Here is a 14,235-nt window from a genome sequence, read left to right on the forward strand (position 1 = left end):
GGTGGGATGGTGATAGGTTGAGCCGGGTCCTGGCTGGTTGGGTGGGCCGGGGTGGGTTTGGGGGGGTGGGCTCTGCCGGGCCTGTCGTTCTCCCGGTTCGGGGCTCTGGTTGCCTGGGTGGGGTGGTGGTGGGGGCGCACACTCTGCCGACAACTTGGCAGGGGTTCCTGGGCGGGTGCCTGCTGGGCGCAGGGTAGGCAGTGCGGCTGACCGGGAACGGCGGCCGGGTGCCGTGCTGGGTGGCTGGTCGCCGTGGCGGGGGCTGGGGGGGGGGCTTGGGGCTCTGGGGCCTGGGGTCGTCTGCCCGTGGCCGGTGTTTCGCCCGTGGCCGGTAGTTGGCGCGTGGCCTGGCCCCCCGGGGGTCGGCGCCGCAGTCACAGCAGGGGTTAATGGGTTCACTTGGGTGGGTTTATTTCATTATTATTATTATTATTATTATTATTATATTAATTATTTTATTATTATTATTATTATTATTGTTATTATTAGTATTATTAGTATTATTATTATTATTATTATTATTACTTATTTATTTTTTTGGGGGGGGGGGCCTGGGGGGGCAGTGTGCTAGTCCTTAGGGGGGCCAGGGTATGAATGGTGGGGCTGGACCCCCTGCCCCCCCGTTCTGGCACCGGGACCCTTCCTTGCTGGCTGTCTCTCGGCGCCGCGAGGCTCTGGCCTCCGACTGCGGCTGGCTTGGCGTTTCTGGCTGCCCGGCCGCTCTGGGAGGGGGGGCGCCTACCGCGGCCGGCTGGGGGGCCGGTCGCTCGGGGGAACCTTCTCCCCCGGTTGTGCCCATCCGCCCGCTCCTCCCCGCTCTCACCCAAACAAATATTGCACACAGGCACATAGGGCCCCGGGATCTGGATGGGAGGGGTATGCTGGCGGGGCTCACTGGGGATGCCCCTCTCTGGGTTCTCGTTGGCACCCGCCCTCCTCCCCGTTTTTTACTTGCATATTAGACACTCTGATTCATCTAGGGCCTTGTGGAGAGGGTCTGGTGGAGGGGGGCACGGTGAAACATCCGTGCTCACCTTTCGCTGGCCCCCCCACAATTTTAACTTCCTCTGTAGACACACACACTGCATGCTAGCAGCACACACACAGCAAATACACACCACTCACAGAGGGACTCCGGAGTGGGGGGCTTTGCGGCTTGGCAGCGGTGGATCCCCCCACACTGGTGACCTCCTATTTTACCTGCAGCACACACACAGCACTCCCACACCTCCATACATGGGTGGGGTCGGGGGGGGGCGGCCGGTCTTCACCCGCCTGGTCCTCTCGGGGCGGCCGGGCTTATGGGTGTCCTGTCGGCTGCGGGAGGGGTCGGGCATGCGGCGCTGGGGGTCGGCCGGCTGGGGGGGGGGTTGCTGCTTGGCGGCGGGGGTAGGGAGGGTAACCAGATGATTGTGAGTATGTGTGTGTGAGTGCATGGGTAGGACCGACCTGGGGGCTGGCTCGCTGGGACCCTCTGGGGCTTTCCCTCCCCATCACAGAGAGGGGAGGGCACTGAGAGGGTTGGGGAGGGGGGGTCAGATATTAAGGCGGGGGGGATGGTAGTGTGTAGAGTTTTAGGGGGGTGGCTGTGGCTGTGGGTGCGTGGCGATCCCTGGGTTGCTAAGGTCGCGGGCCTGGGCTGGCTTGCGGGGACGGGGCGCCGGTCGGGTGGTGGCCGGCTCTTGGGTTCCGGGGGCCCTGGCTTCGTCCCTGGCCTTTGTCTCGGTGTCCGGCGCCCGGTGGCCCCCATGGCTGCCGCCTGGTACGGCTAAGCGCTCCTGTCTTGTGGCCTGGGGGCCGGACACTGGGTTCGCTTGTGCCTCTGGGCATTGGGGGGGCCCCTGTAGGGGGGCCCTCTCTGTGCCTGGCTGGTGGGGTGGGCGGTCCCCTCCTCCTCCCCTCCCGGGCTGCCTGGGTCCGGATGCTGGGGGGGCTTCTGGCCTGGGGGGCTCTCCTCCCCTCTCCTGGTCTGGCTGGTCTGGCTGGGTAGGATCTGGCTCCCTTTATGAACACACGGTTCACGTCGGCAGCATGCATGTATCTCCACCCCCACGTGCACGTGCACACTCCACACTGCTCCCTGTCTGCTTCATCCCTCCTCCTTACCTACAGTGTATTGATGGACAGCTTTTTTTTCTCGCTCATCTTAGTGTCAGATTTTCACCTTTGATGTAACATTCGTCTTTCCAGCAGATCTGGTATAATTGTTACAGCTTAAATTAATAACTTAGTCAAATCAGTGCTTGTATCCCCCACCTTTTCACCTTTTTTCCTTTTACTCTCTTCCACCCTCCCCTCACATTCTTCCCCTCTCCCTCCCCACACACACTAAATGTAACAAATAAATAAAAAATAATACGACAAAAAGGGGTTTATACAAATCTACACTCTAGTTTCTTGAAGCTATATAACCTCTTTTTGTGATAGTAAAACCTGTCCAACACAAAAAGCCTTCAGCTCTAATCTGTTTGCTCAGCTGTTGGACAGAACAAGTTATAAAGGAAGAGAAAAAAAAAAAAAAAAAAAAAAAAAAAAAAAAAAAAAAAAAAACACTTGGTGGTTAACGTTTTTCTAATTTTCAAAACTTTATGGCGAGAATAACTCATCTATTGTTTTTTTTTATGTTAAATCATTACTTGCTTTATTGAAATAATGCAAACACTTTTAAATTAATTCTTGCAGCATGTTAAAAATATGTGTATCAAATTTGAGACAGTGGGTAAATTAGGTGCTTTTGTCAACATTCGTGTCAATATTTTTGCATCCTACACTAACTTTGTTATAAGCAAAAACTTACCAAATCAACCTGCTTATCATCATTGATACTATCTAAATCCCATTGATAAATAATCTTGGAAAGTTTTTTCCTTGGATTTCATTAACTGAGTTTTTTTTCTTTACAGGGTTAAAAATGATGAGCTATTATTTTGAAATGCAGTGGCACACCCTTTTACACGCTCTGCCCTCTTACCACAGCAAAACATACATCTATCGCTTCAATTACACATTAGTGCCTGCACATTATTGTTTTAGTTTAATGGCATTGATCTTATGTAACCTAATTTCAGGTGTAGACCTGAAGCCCCACTTTTCTGCCCTGAGCTGTGTGAGCTGTTCTGAAGACAAACGTGGACAGAGGTTGATCTAAACCCTTTTGACGTGTTATTTCAGCAGTTTCCCAGACAGATGTGTAGATTTGACCAGCAGAGCCTTTTGAAACAACCTTTTTACACAGTCTGAGGAGAGCAAGTGGAATCAGACCTGTCGTCATTGTTACATCACTCCCACTCTGTCTGTCAGCTGGCCTAAAGGTCACAATAAAAGGAAAGAAAGAAATAGAAAGAAAAAAGGTGGAGGGGAGAATACACAAACCTCAGTGAAAAACAGTTTTTGTGGGCAAAATATTTCTTCAATTGCAATGTTACCACAACCTTCCTTTTGTTCCAATTTAAAGAAGATAGAAATGGACGTAGAACCTTCACTGGCATCGGGAATTCATTCCACCATATAATGTTTGCATTGTGTTGCCCACTAAATTCAAACCATTTGCATATATTAATAAATGATTAATTAAATGAGTCATTGAATACCAGAATAGTAATGGACTACCTTTCCTTTTTTAAAAGACACCGTTTGTGCAGAGGGCCCACATCCAGTCTACCACATCACACTAGGATCTAAAAAAAATGGCTGACTCAGCCCTAAAATAATGGTGCATGAGAACCCAGTGCATTCGCAGATCAGCCAGTTGTTTTTTTTTCGTGTGTTTCTGCTTTGTCATCAACCGTTCTGTTTTCCAAACCAGCCTCACAAAAGCAACAATAAACTGGAAGGCCCCAGATTCATAGCAAACACAATGAAAGCCTGGGGGAGATCCAGGCCTATTTCGGCTTTGGTCAGAGCTGTGCAGTGTTTAGTTTAGCATGAGACAGCCAAGGGAAAGCAACCAAGTTTTCACACATTAAAGGTGCTGAGGGAGACCAAGAACTCCGGGGATACCATCAGCCCAGAGGGGGATAAAGAAGCGCACCACCATGTTTAAGACCACATACCGGCACGAGGTGCACAAGGAAAAGTGCGAACGCTCCAATGTCTGTGATGAAGACGGAGAGGACTCTGAAATCTCTGCGGGCATCTCAGCCATCCATGGATGGGAAAACCTTCAGGAGCTCAACAGCCGCTTTGCCCGCTACATCAACAGGGCACGAGTCCTGGAACAGCGCAACGCTGTGTTTCGCAAACAGCTGGAGACGCTGCAGAGGATGGAAGAGGCCAGTGGCCTTGAGGAGGCCTTCACAGAGCAGATTGAAGTCAACAGGCAGCGCATTAGAGAGCTGTGCTCTGACCGAGCCAAGCTGGAGCGAGAGCTAAAGGAGTCCTGCCGCATGCTTGATGAATATACCATCAAGTAAGTCAGCTGGTGGATGTTGGGCTTTAAATGGGAATCAAAAGTCAAAGTTCTCTCTCAGAGACGCATTTTAATCTAAAATTCAAAGCAAAGGTGTGAAAATGCTAAGTAATGACTAGGAAAGTTAACATTTTATAAAGCTATTACAGTGCAGCTAACTCCCTTTAGTCAGCTAGTATTTAAGGAAATTTAGAACAAAACACCAAAATAGCTATAATAGTGTTTTTTTTTCTTTTCTTAAAAGAAAAAAAAATTATTATATTATTATTTGTGACTCTAGACTAATTTAAGTCTGTCAACAGATCATTGAAAAGCATTAAGCGGTGAGGGGACTTGCATGCAAAATTTCTTTCCAGAAGAAAACCTCATATAAATAAATATGGGTTCCCCACAGACTGTTCTGTTGTGACAAAATATCTTGAGGCAGAGGAAACATTTTAAAATGCTGTGTGATGAATGCAGAAGTTTGTTTACTTGCATTTCATATGGAAATTTTCAGCTGCCACATTTTAAAAAGAGGAAAAGTATTGCCTTTATCCAGTCCATTGCATGGAGAAAATGGACATTTTCCTTGTTGGTTTAGCTGAATATTTTCTGTTATTGCAGAAATGCAGAAACCTTCAGTTGTGTAGCAAATTCCATCCATCCGTTCATTTTCCTGACCAGTTGTATCCCTTTAGGGGTCACAGGAATGCCTGGGCCTCTCCCGGTAGTAATTGGTTGAAGGCTAACAAATTCTACATAGCGGGGGGAAAAAAAAACGTGTTTATTACTAGATAGCAAAAGATATATTGTATTACAAGTTTTCCTCGTGTTATATCTGGGTATATAAAACTAATTATTCGTTTATTTAAATCAACAGTCATATAAAAAATGCAAAGTTAGTTAATCAAATCCACAAACTGACAGAAATGTATTGTTTTTTCTCTAGGCTGAAACTGGGTTTTGAATCAAAATCAAATTGTTTTTGTATTTTAGCAGCCCTAAGAAATGCACCACTCACAGTTTATTTTAAAGCCCGACTCAGAATGTTGTTGTTGAGACCAATGCGGACAGTTTTTCTTCTCTGTATCTGCTGCCGAGTTTTCCTTTGATTGAAAGACTTCTTCCTTCCTGCTCTCATTAAGCCTACAGTTTTATCAAAATCAGCAGGTATTTTTGTAAGGAAAGTGCTGCATTTGTTGTGATTTGCTGCAATGTGAATCGAACTGAACAAAATTGCTCATGAGAATGCTTTATGTTCCAGGTATAAAAATGAATGTGATTATCAGGAGCAGCTACGCGGCACTCTGGAGAATTTGAACAAGGTATTGTGTGGATAAGTGCATTCATGCAGACAAACGCAAATAAATGACTATGTCAATGAAAACACAGCAAGATTTGTTTGACATATTTCTGGTAGACTAGTGAAATTAGTAACAAAAATCTTTATTTTCTCTTTCCACAGGAAGCTGACAACGCCCTACTGAGAAACCTGGAGTACCAGATCCAGTCTCAGTTTCTGCAAGACGACATCAATTCAACCAGAGATAGACAGAAGAAGGTAAACAAATATCAAATAACAAAGACAGCTAAATCCGATGACTATTTTTAGTTAGGACGTAAAAACCACAGACACAAGTTTTGTAATAAATTGTTTAGTAAAGCAATTTTCTCGCATCTTAAGCTCAATAATTTTTTCAAAGTTTTTATGGCTGAAAGCTTTAGTTCAACTGATAACGATGTTAATTGTATTTTCAGAGCATTTTTTAATTAAGTATTGCAAAAAAATGCAATATTTCATTCAAATCAAGGTTTAAACTTAAAGGAAACTTTTATTTTTGAAAGAAATTATTTGCCTTATGACCATATTTTTGTTAGCTGTGCCTTATACTGAGCTTCAACAATCTGATAGAAAATATTGGGACAGCAGAATTTAGAAAAAAATTTAACAATAAAAAACTTTAATTACAACAGTTTCCGATAGGTACAAAAGTATCAAGAACAAATTTTAGAATTGTAGAACTGCCTTGCTTTCTAAATGTAGATATTAAAATACTGAAATCTTTGCAATTGGCATGTCTTTAATGGAATTCTGAAATTATTTTTTCTCACTAAATTGCTTCATAAAATAATTTTAACCTAAGCAAGGAATTTCAGATGAATAATTTTGGTTGACATACACGTATCATTGTCATAAAGTTTAAAAATGTATTTTTGTATTTGTATTTATTTGTTTGTTTTTTCCTACGGAGAAACACTAATTTCCTGTCAGTTATTGGAAGCTTAAAGGCTGAAGATGCAGGTGTTGCTGTGGACTGTCTGAGACCTTTGGAACAGTTTTCTATGAGTGAAAAGAAGCAAAAAGTAGCCTGCTTTATCCCAGGCATTGAAATAAAAGTGAAAAGCAAAGAGAGAAAAAAGGACTAAAAGTGACAAGGTACCCTCTGTGCAACAGAAATGGCTCGAAGGTCTGACACAATGGCAGCAAAAATGCTGAGGCACAGAAAGACTAGATTGCAGCGGACATCAGGTGTTCCTTCAATAGGCATTCTTGCCTGAACAATTGTCATCATAGTGCTGCTTTATGATCCTAATTGAATCCATCCAGCTGTGTTTGCTCAGCATAATAAATTGCTGTGTTGAGTGGAGAAGGATCAAGGGGTCATTTCATATAAACTTGTGATTCTGAGCTTTGGAGTATTTAATAACATCAGGGAATGTAGCTAATATTTATTGGCTAATATTCATTATGATAAATACGGATTGCGCAAAGATGATTAAAAGCCTTTAAATTATTATTTGTGGATTCCACTTGTCCACACTTGTTTGACAACCTGCTGATAATTGAAGGTTTATAATCATTTGCATGTTATCTTCCTTTTAATAGAACCTTGCAGAGATCCAGACCTACGTAAATATTTTGCAGCAAATCAACCAGACACTTCCCCTTACTCCCAATGTGTCAGCTGGCATCTCTGAGGTGGGTTCACTGGTGTTGTCACTGCGCCTGTCTATGTGTGTGGCTGCAACTTTCCTGAGGGCAAGATGGTGTTTGCTTTGTATGCCAGCGCTGTAAAGTGTCTGGGGTCGATGAGGTCATTTGCTCCTCTGCACAAAGGATTGCATTTGTTTGTAGTTTATTATGAGTTTATGAGTCTGTGTGCAGAATTAAATGATAAGACCCGAGGAACATAAGCATCAGGGAAAATAATGAAGTGAAAATAAGCTGATCCAAATTATCCTTGCAATACCATGCGACAGTGGCTCAGGTGGTTGAGCGGGTCGTCCAATGACCAAAGGGTTGGCGGTTCGATCCCCGCTCCCACCAGCCAAAATGTCGTTGTGTCCTTGGGCAAGACACTTCCCCTCCTTGCCTCCAGTGTGGCTCCACTGGTGTGTGAATGTGCATGAATGTTCCCGGTGATGGTCAGAGGGGCCGTAGGCGCGAAATGGCAGCCACGCCTCTGTCAGTCTGCCCCAGGGCAGCTGTGGCTACATCAGTAGCTTACCATCACCAAGTATGAATAAGGAGTGAATGAATAATGGTTACAATGTAAGCGCTTTGAGTGTCATGAAAAGCGCAGATAAATCCAATCCATTATTATTATTATTATTATTATTTCCATAGCAGATTTGCTTAAACATTGTGGAGAAGCAGAGCTGCTCCTGATGCCGAAATAGCCTGATTGGTTGATCTAAGTCTCTGTGGACAGCATTATGAAATCTAAGCTCCGCTCTAATGTGCTAAGATGATATCAGCCAAAGCAATAAAAATTGTTGTGAGAATATGTTGACGATCTCTTAGGGTCAACTCTTAATTAAGTCACGTGTTTTTTCATAAAAAAAGAAACACAAAATAATTAGCGGTGTATGGCAGATTTCCATCTTAAAAAAAAAAAAAAAAAGGTTTGTTACTGACACCTTGCTCAGCCTAATGAATTAATTACTTCTGCAATCTAAATCATTAAAAGCTATAAAAATGTATTTACAGCTTAACAGAATCCTTTTGCTGCAGTGGAATTTGAATTGTGTTGATAGTAAATAATTCAAATCTCGTTTTAAAACTTGGCTGTATTAAAAAAGTCATGTAAATTTGAAAATAAATGTTTTGGGTCTTAGAAAGTCTTTCAAAATCGTTGTCAGACTCCAAAAAAGTGAGTGGCTGACGTAATGTTTCAAACTGGAGAAACTTTCTTAAAAAGTCAGGGAGGAAGTTTTTCTTCTATGCTGGCCAACAGACTGAATGGAAAATTATAGATCACTGAAAACTGGGAGAAGGTAAGGCTTCATGCAATATTTAGTCTGTGGGTGTGACCCAAAAATCATCAAATGCAAAAACACAAAGTATCTCCAAGTATTTTTATAGTTTCTAGTTTAAATATCTTTTTAAACGTAATATGAGATAAAAACAAACTTACGAGTAACATTTCAGTATTGTCAGGACCAGGTCTTGAGGACCAACAAAATATGACAGACCCAGGAGTAAGAACTTCAGAGTTTATTTGAGGACCAGAGCAGGCAGGATGATGGCTGAAACTTGACACCAGAGGGAGCTGAGGCAGACTTGTGGGTGATGAGGAATGAGAGGAGGGGAACGGAGCAGAGTCCAGAGCCGGTCTAGGAATGAGGAAGTCCGTGAACACAGAGTTTTGTAGATGAGGAATGTCTTACTGCTTGGTATCTTGAGAGAGGACTTGGCAGTGAGAAACTGGAGGTCGCAGGCAGGTAGGTTGATTGTTGGAAGCTTCAGGCAGGCAGGCAGGCAGGCAGGCAGGCAGGCAGGCAGGCAGGCAGGCAGGCAGGCAGGCAGGCAGGCAGGCAGGCAGGCAGGCAGGCAGGCAGGCAGGCAGGCAGGCAGGCAGGCAGGCAGGCAGGCAGGCAGGCAGGCAGGCAGGCAGGCAGGCAGGCAGGCAGGCAGGCAGGCAGGCAGGCAGGCAGGCAGGCAGGCAGGCAGGCAGGCAGGCAGGCAGGCAGGCAGGCAGGCAGGCAGGCAGGCAGGCAGGCAGGCAGGCAGGCAGGCAGGCAGGCAGGCAATCTGAGAGCGTGGAGCAAAAAGCAGGCTTGCAGACAGACTGAAACCACAAAGCATGAGTAAGCTGGGAATCAGGCAGAAGACTTGACGTTCCAGCAGTGAGTGGAGCTGCATGGCAGCAATATATACTCAAGTGAACAGGTGGAGTGAATCAGAGGTGACGAGCAGCAGCTGGGGGGGCAGGGCAGCTGCTGTCATGACAAGTATTATGTTATGACTTATTTTAAGACAACGAGTCTTGTATATTTTGCTTATCTTCAAAACATTTTATTTTAAGTAATATTTCTCATAAAATTAGGTTTTTAACTCTTAATTTGAATATACTGTTGCAGCCTATAAAAAAGCCTATAAAACAAGGATATTTTGTGGGAAAAGTGTGTGTGTGTATATATATAGATTTAGCAAAAGAGGAGCTGGTGGATGTTGGGTTGAGCAGGCTTCTACAAATTGGTAGGTTAGAGGTTTAAATCCTTGGCTTGACGGTGCTTTTCTCTTCAAAACACATAATAAACACCATGGAGAGTTGGGGGGGTTGAACTCTCTGTCTCGCATACTGCCAAACAAAACAAATAAAGTTTCGCCCACATGTGGTCACGTTTAAATGACAGCCTCTGTGGCAGAAATCAATGCTTTTGCAGCCTGCTGTACAGAAGACATTTTGCTCTCTATATTTCATTGTCATGTTCGTGACAAGTGTGCCAAAAGGAAAATATTTCGTAAAACTCCGTGTTGAATTCAGATTCATACGTGAGGATGTGCAGCGTTTAAAGTAGATTTTTTTTCACAAACCCCTGTGGTCCTTCATTGTGCTCTCAGATTGCCACTTCGATCTGTTCTTCGAGTGCAACATCTGCCCCAGAGCATAAAATGAAGATTCTAAATTTAAAATTTACTTTTTTTTGTAAACATTAAGCTCCGAGTTAGCCTTCAGGTAGTTTATTTATTTATCTAAAGCTAAAACATTTTCATTAGAATTACTTGTATGGGGGTTCAGTGCATAAAAGGTCAGTTAGGTTTTTCCATTAAAGCACTCATTTTAGCACTTTACATCCTTAGAATCAAAGAAAAACAAGTTTCTATCGTTGTTTTTTAATGAAAATATGCATTAACTTTTACTAATGTGTTTTCCATTACATTAGGGTGAAGGAAATTAATTTATAACAAATATAAGTCACATTTGCCAAGCATAAGTTTTAAGGCGAAATCTTTATTTTAGTGCTTTATACAATAAAACAGCAACTATCAGTAAATGGTTGAATCAGTCAGTCACCAGTCACCATGAATACCACTTGTTGCTAGGTCTGCTTTCTGTGCACCAGAAAGTCATTGTGATGAACGGAAATTGTGCCTCTGTTTTGTCCCAGTAAATACTGAATAAACCAGAAAAGGTCAAAGACTGTTGTGTAACATTTTTGATGCTTTTTTTGTGTGTGTGAAGGAGCAGGAAAAGCTGCTGGCCCAGAGGAAGGTGCCAGGTCTGCAGAGTCAGCTGGAAGAATACAAGAGCGCCCTCTGTCAGCTGCAGGCCCAAAAGCAGCGGCTACAAAATGAGGTGGGTCACACTAACAATAAAGATTTCAGGTGAATTAATTTACTCACTAACTAAAATGTAAATGGAAAGACCTATTTTATCATGAACCTTTGCTGGTTTTCAAGGATAAAACTTAAAGATTAATCTATTTATACCAGCCTTGAAGGGATGTACCTCAACCACTTGCTGCATTTAAAATGCATCACTAGGTGGCAGCAACAACTCAGTCATAACATTGTGCACCTCTCTTTTTGTCATTTGCTTCTCTACATGTAAGTAAAATAGCATTTTTATCAACAAAAAAAAGTCATATTAACGTGATACATTTTTGAATGCATCACACCACATCACTATTTGTACCCAATTATACTTAAAATTCTAACATCTTAACACACTGATAATAGTCATGTGACCAACTGTATTTTCGTGAATAGAAAACAAGCAATTTATAGTTTTAAAAAAGGTACACATTCATATTTATGATGGTTTTGAAGGGCCATGCAGTACGACACATAACCTTTTTTTGTTTGTTTTTTTATCTTTTAGACTGCAATGGTGGACCAAGCAATCAAAAACACACAGGAAAGTTACGATGACGAGATTCAAATGTACAACGAGAAAATTGATTCTCTGAGAAAAGAAATTGAAGAAGCTGAGAAATCTTTGGAGAAGTTCACCAGTGAATCCCGCCACCTGGCCATGTACCAGACATCCCTTGAAAACGAGCTGGAGCGGTACAAGAGGATCATAGAAAATGAAGATAGCAGGTGAACTAAAGTCATTTTACCTTTTTTATGAGTACAGTTTACTTTTTGTTTTCCTTGTGAGAATAAATGAGTGTGAGCTAATTGGGTTGGCTGGGATATCAGAAAAAGACACACAAGTCCAAGTACTAAACCTTGTCCCTTTCCAAAAGCACTGTTGCCATGTACGGTTTTACTAGAGGTTTCATTCTCTTACTTGCAGAAAAACAAAAATTCTCTTGAGCACATTTGCTTTTCTTATAACTGCTGCCTAATGCATCGGTGACATTTAACTGCTCTGTTTCCTGCAGGTTGAATTCAGCAATAATTGGCACCCCCATCACCCTGTTTACAACTAATTACCACTACACGCACACTCCCTCTGCATCAACCAGGGGGAAGGGTAAGGACACCATGAGAACATTCTGCTCATTTGCATTTAAAGTCATATTTCTGTGTACAGTAATCTGCCTTTGCATTAAGAAAGCAGCTTGAAACAGTCCTCCTATGCTGGCGAACAATGCTTGTGAATTCGCTAGACTCTGTTTTACCTCTGTTATAGTTGACTGTTTGAATTCGTGTTTTGTTCAGACATCACTCAGGCCATTCAAGATTTTACAAACATGAAGCCTCGGCAGAAGGTCCACGCCAAGAAGGTGATGAGGAAAAAAGAACTATCGCCGAAAGACGTGATTGACAATAGCCAGGAGGGGAGAGATGAAGAGGCTGGTAACGAAGAAACAAGAGGCGTCCCACCCGAGGAAAGGCAGGAGGAGAGGGTAAAGACAAAAGAGCAGAGGCCTGTTCATACACAAATGTCGCCTCACGACGTCCCGGATGGAGCTCAGATCAGCAAAGCCTTTGACACTCTCTGTAACATAGTCAGAGACAGAATGAGGAAGTACCAAAGGCCAGAACCAATAGCTGATTTCTACACCAAAGGTCGGTACGTCCTTGTTACAGGTGATGGCAGCTACCAGCATCCCCGCTTCTACACATCAACGCCATCAGCTGGCCGTATCTTTGTCACCATCAGAGATGGCATGTTTCCGTATGATCCGTATGGATACGATACTCCTACTCCTCCACCACCTCAACCCGTCATAAAGCCTAGACCTCTCAGCCCCACCGCTCCCCTAGATCCTGGAGAGGGAATGGACGATGAAAAGGGTGGAGATAGTGAAGGGAAAGGCAAAAGTGGGCAGAAACAACCTCCCTCAAAAGATCCAAACCCCATCCCTCCACCTTCTGGTCCAAAGTCCCAAGATCCCACCCCTGCTCCCAATAAGCCCAAGAAAATTCATGATGATAACCCAAGTGGGCCAGCTCCAAAATCTGCCCCTCGAGGTGACAGCACTAGTTCAAGCACCAGTACCAGCACCAGCACCAGCAGCTCCAGCGGCTTCAGCCCAGACACCATGACCTATGAGAAGCTGGAGGTGGTGGAGTCTGTGGAGAAGTTTTCAAATGGCCGCAAAGTTAAAGGTTACGAGGAGACTTCCATGATCGTGGAGACCACGATTGAGAAGTCAAGCAAGAAGAAACACTGACATACCATCACATCCAGATGAAGCTGATGTTGGTGTCAAACTGTTGAAAGCTGCTTGTATCTGAAACACCACCTCTGTAAAGATACACAAGACAACTCTCGCTCTGACATTCAAAGCTTTTCCATCGCTCTGTATCTGATCTTACACCCAGATTAGGTTTTGCTGGCTACCCCAGTTGAGCACTTTACACGCACGTTCATGCTATGAGTCCTTTACTGTCTGAAAACTTGGAAGAAGAAAAACACATTTTTAGTGCCACCAGAAAAAAAGAAGCTAAAAAAAATTGAAGTTATGCCACCTTGCTGTACTCTCCTAGAACTCCAACTTTCCCCTTTTTGAGATCATTTGTTTTAATTGGATGCCTCCGCCTGCCCCCAGCACAATTTTGCTGTGTATTAATTTGCTTTGGAATATGAAACAATAAAAAAGTTCAAACATCATTTTATTGTTTTTGTTGATGCTGAGCAGTCAAATAGTTTTTCAACACTTGTATAAATTGTTTTTTTTAAGCAGATGAATTTTCTCTAACAATTTGGGCCTCACAAACATCTGCTTGCATCGAGGGGGAAAAAAGGGGAATTTGTTATAAATCTGTTCTAATATCTCCAAAAAACAACTTTATTTTGGATTTTTTTCAATAATTTGTATTACTATGGAAGAATCACAATACAAAAGGATCTTCTTTCTCTTTCGGCTTTTCCCATCAGGGGTCGCCACAGCGAATCATCGTTTTCCACCTCACTCTGTCATGGACATCTTCTACCCTAACATTAGCCAACTTCATGTCCTCTGTTAAGACATCCATATATCTCCTCTTTGGCCGTCCTCTTGCCCTCCTGCCAGGCAGCTCCATCTCCAACATCCTTCTACCAATATATCCACTATCCCTCCTCTGAACATGTCCAAACCATCTCAGTCTGGCTTCTCTGACTTTGTCGCTAACACAGGCAATATGAGCCGTCCCTCTGATGTACTTGTTCCTTATCCTG

General features: G+C 43.4%; 1 protein-coding gene across 1 annotated transcript; it reads left to right on the plus strand.

Moving 5' to 3' along the window:
• Positions 1-3,844: 3,844 nt before the first annotated feature.
• On the plus strand, positions 3,845-13,686 carry bfsp1 (beaded filament structural protein 1). Its single transcript, XM_011484411.4, has 8 exons — positions 3,845-4,408; positions 5,655-5,715; positions 5,856-5,951; positions 7,278-7,370; positions 10,861-10,974; positions 11,500-11,720; positions 12,008-12,099; positions 12,288-13,686. Exons 1-8 carry the CDS (start codon positions 4,035-4,037, stop codon positions 13,244-13,246), a joined length of 2,010 nt encoding a protein of 669 aa, XP_011482713.1. The 5' UTR covers positions 3,845-4,034; the 3' UTR covers positions 13,247-13,686.
• Positions 13,687-14,235: the final 549 nt, after the last annotated feature.

Source organism: Oryzias latipes, chromosome 15, assembly GCF_053564925.1.
Source record: "Oryzias latipes strain Hd-rR chromosome 15, Olatipes_Hd-rR_3.1".
In the NCBI taxonomy this organism is placed as follows: Eukaryota; Metazoa; Chordata; class Actinopteri; order Beloniformes; family Adrianichthyidae; genus Oryzias; species Oryzias latipes.